A 10,964-nucleotide genomic window follows, 5' to 3' on the forward strand; every position below is an offset into this window, starting at 1 on the left:
AAGATCAAAAGTCAAAGTGTTCTTAAATTTTCTCTAAGAAGGAGGTATTCCTTCATTTTAGACTTCTTTTTTCCTTCTCTTTCACTGAAAGGAGAATAGGAAATCAAATTAACAGTGGTAAGGATGAGAACAGTTCTCAGGCAGAGGATGCAAGAATTACAATCAAGGGTTGGCAAGGAGATCAGCGGGCACATACACACAGATACTCAGAGGAAGCTTTCAAAAAACGTCACTATCTAAAGGAAGTTTTAAGGCCTTATTTTGTCCGAAGTCGAAGGCCAGCCCTGCAAATGCACTGTAAATAGAACTTAGAAAATTTCATTCTCCAAAACAGTTCAAGAGTTCCTAGGAATGAGCATGTATTCTGGACCTACTCAAGCCTGCTGCCTCTCACATAGAAGGTAGGGTAGTCCATAGTAAACAGGCATGCCAGCAGGTCCATTTATGTGACAGATCCACTGGAGCATCCGACTATGATCCAGGCCCTTCAGGGCCGAGGCGGCTAGAAGAGTAACATAAATGCAATCTTCAGGGCCCTCCTACTTCCGTTCTCAAAACATTAATGCACGGCTTCTCCCAGTCCTCGCCTTCAGCCCAGTACCTCTCGACAGCCTTGCCCACTCTGAAGAGCTTATTGTGAAAAGAAAAGCAAGACAGTCACGGACTAGGGTCGGTGGAATGCGGTTGGTCAAAGCACCCCCACCCCCGATTCCCGAACAAATCAACTGCAAGCGCCTCCCTGAGCGCTCCTTTGGCAGGGGACAAGAAGCAGCAAAAGCAGACGTCCCAGCTCGCCCCTTACTCCTTCCTCCCCCGGGTAAGGGGAGCGGAAAAGCGCAAAGAGGAACTAAGTGAACTGCAAGAGGATGCCCTGAAAGCTCGCTCAAAGAGGGGGTGGGGGAGGGGGTGGAAACCAAGAAGGAGCGGAAGGAAGGGGAAAGGAAGAGCAGCGAGAAGAGGAAGGGGGCGAAAGCGCGCGCCCGCAAAGGGGCCGAGACTTCGGGAACGCGGTTGCACCCCGTTTCCTCCAGGGCGGGAGCGGTGCACAAGTCTCCGGGGCGCTCCGCACCAAGCAGAGGGCAAGGAAAAGAGGGTGACGAGGCTCGGGCCCCCTCCCGGCCACGCCTCGACCCTCGGGAAAGACCGGTGGGGGAGCTACAGTGCCCTCGCCGGGTGGGAAGCAGAGGCAACCGCCGCTCGCGCCGTCGGAAGGCGCGGACTGCGGGGCCCTCGTCGGGTTCCGCGGGGCCCGCTTTCACGCCCCCACCGCCCGGGGAGGCGGCTTCCGGGGAGGACGCCGGCCAGGCACCCGGCGGCCGTGCCGGTTACCTGAAGCGGGGCGAGTCCTTCAGACACTCCTCGAAATCCACCGTCATCTTCATCCTGCCGTCCGCCTCGTCTTGCGGGCAGTGCGGGCAGAGCCGAGGGGGCCGCGGCAGCGTCCGCACAGGAGGACCCAGACGGCTTCGGTGGACTACGGCCGCGACAACGCTGCGCGGAGCAGCGGAGGGCGCCTCGCCCGCTGGTCATAGCATCCGCGAAGACAGCGACGGCTCGTCAGGCCCCAGGCCGCCCCTCTTCCTCCCGCCCCCAGCAGAGCGCTGGCCTTGGGGAAACAGGCCGGGAGTGACAGCCACCGCCAGCCAGCCACGAACCCAGCGGCCAAATGGGCGGGGCTTCCGGCAGCACCGCCTGCGGGCGCTGGGGCAACGTGCCTGAGCGACAACAGTTGGATCCAATGACCAGCGTGACCGTGGGCACCTCCTTGCCACAACCGCCCCCGACGGCCAACCGGGATTGCGCGGGCGTCGTTAGGGCGGACACACCGTTGCTGGGAGGCTGGCAGCTGAGGCTCCTCGGGAAGGAAGTCACGTGACATCTCTCCGCGTTTCCCTCCGAGCCCCCGCCTCTCCTCCTGCTTCCCCAGCCCCGCCCTACTGAACTGCTAGCGCCAAGGAGCCGCCTCCTGCAGCTCTGGCAAGATTGCTCTTTAAAGCAGCTTTGGCAGAAATTTGAAGAGGGCAGGGACAGAAATTATAAAAGGAAAAGATAGGCTAAGCCACTGCTTCCTTTCAGTTTAGACAGACCAGAAGAGGGAGGACAGCTTTAATGTTAAAATCCATTTTTTACTTATTGATTCCATCGCTTAATAATTTGGAAATTGCTCCCACATACATCTTTCATATAACCAGAGACTACTTCCTGAAGAAACTGTCATTTGGGATGGGCATCGAAAGATAGAAGGATTTAGACAGGTATGAGAGGGCGTTTCGTGTGAAGGAATGCTGTCAAAACCGCAGAAGACACTCCTTACACTTTTCTCCCAGTAGTTTTCTCAGCTTTACGACGATAGGGTTCTGAAGACCAGACTCATTGCACTCCACTTTGCAACACTTGTCCCTCTGATCCGCTTTTTCTAGCACCCTTTAAGATATTGATCACCTGTTTCTACAAGTATTTACCACATTCCTTGATCTTAAGATGCTATTGAACCTAGGTGCAGTGGTGCACCCTGTAATCCCAGTGATTGGGGGGGCTGAAACTGGAGGATTCCAAGTTTGGGGCCAGCCTTAGAAATCTAGCAAGACCATAAGCAACTTAGTGAGACCGTGTCTCAAAATAAAACTAAAAAATAAAAAGAACTGGGGATGTTGCTCAGTGGCAAAGTGGGTTTCAATCCCCAATTCAAAAAAAAAAAAAAAAAAAAAAGGAGTGTATCCCTAATTATGCATAAGTACAGTGTTCTAACAGCATAGTGGTACTGAGTAAGAATCTGGAGGCAAAGTTCTTGGATTTACCTCCTAGCTTTCCACTGACCTGATAGAGTTGTCTACATAACAGTGCCACATAGTAATAGTTCAGTAATGTCGGTTATTTTAATTGCACCACTTTCTTATCCAGTGCCATAATCAAAGGTTCAGTCTAAGCCATTTTGCTTTCGCAGTCTGAAATCTTAATATAACCTTTGACCATGTGCCTAAGTATAGTATTAGAGCATACTGTTTTTAAGAACCTATGTTTATATTTTGATCTCTTTAGCACCTTTAGAAAGTAACAGTGTAAATGTTAAGACATTTCAAAGAATATGCAAGCATTATGTATGTTTGCTCTTTCGTTATAAACTTGATTTTATTTTTTAATTGAATTGCATACCTCTGGAATCTACACAACTTCTCTTGATAGCTAGAAACTATTGATTGTTAAATGTTCAGTGTTAGATACATAGCTGGCCAGGCCAACCTTTTCTAGTGTTGTAACTTCTGTGTCAAATTATACTCTTTTGGTAACTTCTACTACATTCAATTGCATTCCTGATTTATGACAACTAATCTGTATACACAATACTATTTTAATGCTCTACCACAATGTAGCCTTTTAGAAGATACCTAAGGTGACCCTTTGGGGGACCAAATTAGAATTCAGCTGCCTGGTACCACAAATGCAAATAACTAAACTAATTATCAAATGAACAAATTTTTGTGTAGTTGGGTAAATTTGTATATGTTCAGCTAGTGCTAACACAATTTTCTTCTCTTCCCTGTGATAAAGTTAGTATTTGGGGGTGTCAACATTAAGATATGTTCTAAATTAAAAGTGGAGTGGGTGGGAGCAGTGGGTCTTAGAATAGAAGAATACAATATTATCATCCTTATCCTATAGTAATGGAAACTGAGGCCCCAAGATGTAAAAATAACTGGTCAGGTGACTCAGGCCAAATACAGGCTCCATGACACCAGACCCTAACTACAAATTGCCCTCCCTCCCCTTGAGAATTCTGCCTTTGTATTTGTGGCTCTGTCTGCCTGAGCAGCATCTCCTGTCTACAATATGGCTAAGGAGGCCTGGGGATATAGCTCAGTTGGTAGAGTGCTTGCCTCACATGCATAAGGCTCTGGGTTCAATCCCAGCACCACAAAAAATTTAAAAAATTTTAAAAATTAAAAAAAAAATATATATATATATATATGTATAACTCAGTGATAGAGCACTTACCTAGTATATGGAAAGCCCTGGGTTTGATCCTAAGCACTGCAAACAAACAAAATAAAATTGCAGTCCAAGTGCCACCTCCTCTTGGAAACCTTCTTCTTTTGCTGAAATGCAGACATCTGGTTTCAACACACAGTGAACCTTAGTCACCAAGCCTATAAAAGTACATAAATTATCAAACCTTATATCTCTACCAAATTTATTTGTCCTGGACTTCTTAGTCCCTTCCTTCAAACCCTCTGGACCCCCAGACACCCATATCCTTTCCCAGTATACTTCTGATTTCCCCTAAGGATACTTTAAAAAGAAATTACTGGAGATTGAACCCAGGGCCTAGTAATCATTCCACCACTCAGTGAGAGCCCCAGTTCTTTTCAAAAAATTCTGAGACAGGATCTTGCTAGTTACCCAGACTGTCCTCTAACTTTTGATTCTCTTGCCTTAGCCTCCCAAGTAACTGGGATTACAGGTGTGCACTACTGCATGCAGCTACTGAAGATACCTTTGACCATATAGCCTCTTCAGCAGAGATTGTTCAGTCTTCCTTCCCTGGTGTTTCTGGTTCATTTTATATGGTCAGCAAGAGCCTAACTCTTGACAGCTTACAATTTATGTCTTGTCTTCATGGAAGAATTACTCCTTATTTGAGGCTGATGCAATCTAGCCACCATTGTCTTGCTTTCCTTGTTGTTATCATTCACCAGGTACCTAATAATTCCCTGACTTAGCCTGGCTAATTGCATAGGGAATTCTCTCAAAAAGAGGGAGTTCAGATGAGGGCAGCCACTGACAAGTACTGGAACAGGGAAGCGAAAGAACTCAAGTGCCTCTGGAAATTGGTTTTCCTCTCCTGGGTCTGTATCCTTTCTTTCCACACTCTTGACACCCCCATCAAGTTTCCTCTCTCCTCTGTAATGGACTCTGTTCCCCTATTCACCTAACTTGCATATAATTCATCATTGCTAATGGTTCCTTCTACACACTGGTTATCAGACAGTTACAAGGACCCAGAAGGTAGTGTGAATGAATAAAGGTGGCCAAGGGAAGGTAGTATGGAATGGTGGAGACTGGTAAACAGAGAGCATGTAGCCTGTGTACTCATCAGTTTTAACACACTAGACCTTCAGTTTTATAAGAGAAGCTAAGAAGCAGGATTTTAATGTGGAATCTCCCTATTTTCAAATAATGTAAACCCTTTCAAAATATTAAGAAACATTGTACAAGTCATAAAAATAAGTTTCAGAGCCACTTTGCAACTTGTGCTATTTATTTCTTGACAATTCTACAAATATTTGTTCAACCTATGCTCCAAGTATTGTTAACCACTTCAGTGTGTTTCCAAATTCCCAAATCTCAGGAGAAAAATCACATTAACCCAGTTCATATTTTCACCTTTTCAGGCTGCAGAGGTTGTGGGTCCCTGGCAAGCCAATAGAGGAAATGGGATCACTTAATTTTGTCATTTGTACAGAGCTAAGAGTAGGGATGGGAGCTGCAAGACAGTTGAGTAATAGACAAGGCAGTTTCCCTAAATAAGAATGTTGATAACTGGCCCCATAAAACAGCTAGTGAACTCTCATGTTCTTGCAGGACTTTAGCTCCTGACTCACAGTCCTCCGCCCCATCACCTTAGACATCAGCTAAGATGACTTTGATATTCATTCATTCTTTTGTTCAGTAATGTCCATTGATACTTGGGAGACTGAGGCAGAAGGATCATAAGTTCAAGGCTAGCCTGGGCAACTAAGTGAGACCCTGCCTCAAAATAAAAAATCAAAACAACTGGGGATATAGCTCAGTAGTAAAGTATCTCTGGGTTCAACCCCCAGTACCACAAAATAATCATAATCATAATATCCACTGAGCAAGTACTCTAGCTAGATATAACTTATTGTGGGCTCTAAGCTTAACAGATAAAATAAAGTCTTCTGCCCCTAGAGCTCTCAGATCATGTTGTATGTCAAGAGCATGGACAATGGGCTTTTCATACTCCTACAGTTAAATCTCCTGGGGAGGGAAATAAGGGTTCTCATATCTCTGCAGATGTGAGGAATCTTGAAAGAGTAAGATCCAAGAAAAGACAAGGAAGATCTTTCCAAGGACCTTTAGTCACAAGGAATTGTGTGACTAAAGCACAGAAGCCAGAGAAACACATGGTCCTCAAGAGCTATAAATAGAGCATACAGCTTTGAAAAAGAAGTAAGAAATGAAGCTGAAGAGGGAAACAGTAGCCAGATTACAAAGGATCTTGTATCCCACAGTAAGTGCATCTGAAAGCAATGGGAAACCACTGGAAGAATTAAGTGACTTCCTGACATGGTCTGATTCTCACTTTAAAGGGGACTGGGGCAAGGGAATAGGGATAATTAGGACTGATACTAAATACTGTAAGCAATTTTGAGATTTTCAACCAATGCAGTTACAGTCAAGAGATGTTTAAGACCTAGAATAGGCCTGTAGTCACATCACTGGGGAGGCTGAGACAGGAAGATCTCTTAACTCCAGGAATTCAAAACCAACCTGAGTAATCTAGGAAGACCCCAGCCAAAAAAAAAAAAAAAAAAAAAAAAGAAAGAAAGAAAGAAAGAGAAAAAAAAAAGAAAGAGATATTTGGAAATACAATTGAAAGGACCAAGTAAATGTGAGGGAGAAAGAAAAAGATTAAATTCCTAGAACGATTTCAGATTTCAGATATGGGTAACTGGTGGGAAATGGAGTCATTTATAGATGGAGGAGAAAGTTTATCTGCCTCAAACATGTCACTTCAGAAAATCCTTAAATGTTCCCACTTAAAATCTTTAGTCACCCAGAATGTTCCACGCACAAACTCAACCTTAGATGTCCCCAGTTGTCACTCCTGTATATTCACTTCACACCCCACCCTCCTTTAGTACTCTTTTTCACCTCCCAGTCTGTCCACATCTACCCCGTCTAGCCTCCCAACACCCTAGGTCATTTCCTGGCAGTTTCACACACCCAGTTCTGGATCAATCCAAAACTTTCCTTCTGCTTTCCCTACTTTTAGTTGCTGAGCAAAATTGGGGAGATACACACAAGCAATCGTGGAATTCATTTTTTTCATATTCATACATGTACATAGTATAATTTAATCAATAACAATTTATATTTTAAAGTAGTGGAAAACCATTGGAAAAAATTAAGCAGCAGAATGTTGTGATTCTATCTATGTTTTAAAGGAGCAGGCCTGGGAGTGAGGCTTTTGGGTTTGAGTGTTCCTGCATCCTCCACTAGATACTTGAGATCTTCAGCTTGTCTGTCTGTTGATCTGTGGTCAGATCCTGGCCCACGATGACTGGAGTCTTTCCTCAAACCAGGCACACCCATCTCCTGATCTGCAGATAACCTTGATTCTTCACAAAGTTGGTAAGGCATTCGGAATCCTCTTTCTAGCCCCAGTCCATGTACTTATCTACATTCCCATCTATGTTAGAAGAAGATACATCTCTTCCTAGCTTGGGCCCAGGATGCCACACCTTCATTCTGAGAATCGCCCTATTATCTCCTCTTTCTCTGTGTCATCAAACTTTCACTCAACTGTCCATTCTTTTCTCTTTGAAGAAAAGAGAGAGAAATGAAATCATATATCATCTGTATCAGAAAGGGTTATTTTGGTATGAGTAAGAGAAACTATATGAGTTAACCAAAAACAAAGGGTTCATGATCAGATGGCAGAACCCAGAACCCAGATGGCAGTATTTCCATGGACCTTGAATGCAACTGAGTTTTGGTTTTTATTTTTTGGGTGGTTGGATGGTTGGTACCAGGTGCTAAGCTACATCTCCAGTCCTTTTTTATTTTTTATTTTGAGACAGGACCTCACTAAATTGCTGAGGTTGGCTTCAAATTTGTGAACCTCCTGCCTTAGCCTCCTGAGTCACTGAGATTACAGGTGAGTGCCACCACACCTAGCTTGCATGTGATTTGGAAATGGCCTGTAAAGCCAACCTGGTTGTTCCCTTCCATCCATCCTTTTCCATATATCTTCTTTCAACATCTGCACACCTGTAGCTCACTTTATCTGACTCTCCGGGAGCCAACTCTCAAAATTACCCAAACAACCAGAGAGAACAGGCTTTATCCCTTGGCCCAAATTCTAAATTTCTTGGGGGAAAATAGTGGCCCAACTTGGATGCTGTACCCTATCAAGGGCTAATTGATTACAGTCAAGGGGGCAGCCATGTACAAATATAGCTTTCAGAAGTCACATGACCTTGAAGATGAGAGATCCAGTTAGCTAAAAAGGGGAACTTATGAGTTGAATAAAACCCCCTCTGGTTATTGCCAAATCTACCTCCATGCTGTATAGCTAAGACTCTTTTAAGAGGGTAGTCTCTACTCTCTGGCTCCACATTTTCTCCTCCTCTTCATTCCACTATCTCTGCATGCTATTCTTAATCTCCTACCCTGACCCCATCAACTGTGTTCACCCAGGTCACTTCCTAATTGTCCAACCCAAAGGATACTTTTCAGTACTTGTTTTCCTGACATTTCCTCACTTGACAATGTTGGCAACTCTTTTCACCTTGGAAACTTACACCACTTTCCTACTTAAAAATTGTCAGTGGTTTGTCATCACCTGGTGCTATAATGTTTAAACTTAATCATGAAACCCTTTGTTTAAAAGAAAAAAATCTAGCGGGGTGAAGTGGTGCATGGTTGTAATCCCAGAGATTTGGGAGGCTAAGGCAGGAGGTTTGCAAGTTTGAGGCCAGCCTAGGCAACTTAGTGAGACCCTGTCTCAAAAACAAACATCAAAAAAAAAAAAATGAAAAGTGTTGGAGAACTGAGTGGTAGTGTCTCAGGTTCATTCCTCAGTACTACAAAATAGAAATGAAAAAGACTTTCACTATACCCACCACAAAGATAAAAATCAGAATCAGTGTGGTTTAAATAGGGGCAGGATACCCAGAACTCTGTCAACCTTTCCGTGCTCCTGCCTCCAGATGACCCATGCATGGACTTCAAGGAACACTCAGCTCCAGTGAGCATAACTTGAAAATCACACATCCATAGGAAAAATTCCAAGTTTCTTAGCTTTATAAATATCCAACACCTGCCAACCTTTCCTGCTTTATTTCCTGCCAGTATCTAATCCAAATGGGTTCAGCCATCCATGAGTAGATTTTTCTCACCTGTTTCAGGGTGCCCCTTTCTCAGCCCCAATTTAGTACTTGGTGTCTGTTTTTCCTGAATGGACCTTCTCCCTCTACCTGGTAAGTCCTGCTTCATTACTTAAAATTTGACTTAAATGAAATCTCCCCAGTTACCTCCCCACCACAGTGACACAATATCTCCTTTGCACTCTGACTGTTCTGATCCCCATTATACATTACTCTGTTGGGAACAGGATTTGGGTCAGCATGGAAATTTGAGATTTGTATATTCACAAGACCTCCTGGCTGATGTCATTGTGGTCTTTTTATCTTTGCAGCTCAAGAAGCTAGTCCAGTGCTTGGGACTTACAAGGAGCCTAGTAAATGAATATGTTCCTCTTCCAGTGTGATCTCCTCTTCATTCAATTCCTTATAATTACTTGTCTCTATGAACGTGTTTACCCATCAGATAATGAGCTTAAATAATGTACCTGTCTGTCAGGGAGACAGAATTAAATAAGATATAGATAGCAGTGCCTAATTCAGTAGCTTATAACGGTATGACAGGACTATCTGCGTCATTTTGTTTATTGTTTTGTTTTAATATAGACAGTAAGGCCCCCACCTACTGAATCAAAACTTCAGGAGAGAGCCCTCACCAGAATCTGACTATGCTGGTGCCCCGATCACAGACTTCTAGCCTCTAGAACAGTGAAAAATACAATCATCCTTCAGTACTCATGGGTGATGGGTTCTAAACCCCTGAAGCTACCAAAATCTGTAGATGCTCAAGTCCCTTATACAACTCAGCGCAGTATTTTCATAGCCTTCTATGCATCCTCCCATAGACTTTAAATCATCCCTCAATGACTTACGATACCGAATGCCATGTAAATGTGTTTTAATCAGTTGTTATACTTTATTGTTATACTGTTTGGGAAATCATGGCAAGGAAAAGTCAGTACATTCAGTATATGCAGTTTTTCTGAATATCTGCAGTTGGTTGAATCTGTAGGCATGGAACCTGCATATACAGAGAGCTAATTTTTATTTCTGTTATTGATAGGCGACTCAGTCTGTGACACTTCATTAGAGCAGCCTGGACAAAATATGGAAGAGCACAAAGAGTTTTGGCAACTGAATGTGATTCTGGATCAGGGGTGGGAAAGGAACTAGCAGTAAAGGACATATGGTGGCGGAGAAGCTTCCAGGACCGGAACATGGGCATGAATCTCACAGACGATTCTGATGCTTTGAAGTTGAAACTCTAGGCCTGGCTAAGCTAAACTTCCTTATGTAACTTTAAGACCAAGCACAGAGACCAGCAAGATAGTAGTTGCTCACTAAATAGAGGTACAGTTGGAACTGAAAGAAGTTTTCAAAATTCAAAATGGGACAGTTTTTATAGCTCACAGGTCAAGAGGCTGAGGTAAGAAGGCAGGTGTAGGTTAGAGGGGCCCAGAGTACAGGTTGACTCTGGGTCCATTCCTGTTGCATGGAGTTGTGTTTTAGCTAACTCCACTGCTCCTACTCTCTTCTGCCCCTACCCTGCTTTTATTACATAGTAAGAAAATGTCCTCTCTGCCCAACTTCAACCCCGCAGGTCCAGGTTTCTAAGGGTTTGCTTCCTAACATCTTTACATGGCTGCAGCCTGCTCCCTAGGAGGGCTCCTGGAAGTTTTCCTTCCTCATAACCTCCATATTTATTTGATCCTCAGATCCCAGTAACTGTTTCCATGCTCTAGCTCTTGAATTGGTGTCCACCTTCCAAACCCCAGTGCATTGTCTTGGTTCAAGTCCTCATTATTTTTTGCCTGGATTATTCTAAATGCATCTTAACTTTCTCAGAAATGACTTTGG

The 10,964-nt window shown here is 43.9% G+C and overlaps 1 protein-coding gene across 12 annotated transcripts in view; it reads right to left on the reverse strand.

The window, feature by feature from the left end:
• Positions 1–1,655, reverse strand: part of Acap2 (ArfGAP with coiled-coil, ankyrin repeat and PH domains 2) — a 127,293-nt gene extending 125,638 nt beyond the window's left edge. For all 12 annotated transcript variants that reach the window (XM_047563536.1, XM_047563535.1, XM_047563530.1 and 9 more), the window contains exon 1: positions 1,330–1,655. In XM_047563536.1, the coding sequence (XP_047419492.1) occupies positions 1,330–1,382 (53 nt within the window). In that variant the 5' untranslated portion in view covers positions 1,383–1,655. The remainder of the gene's footprint in view (positions 1–1,329) is intronic.
• Positions 1,656–10,964: the final 9,309 nt, after the last annotated feature.

This window comes from Sciurus carolinensis, chromosome 9 (genome assembly GCF_902686445.1).
Source record: "Sciurus carolinensis chromosome 9, mSciCar1.2, whole genome shotgun sequence".
NCBI lineage: Eukaryota > Metazoa > Chordata > Mammalia > Rodentia > Sciuridae > Sciurus > Sciurus carolinensis.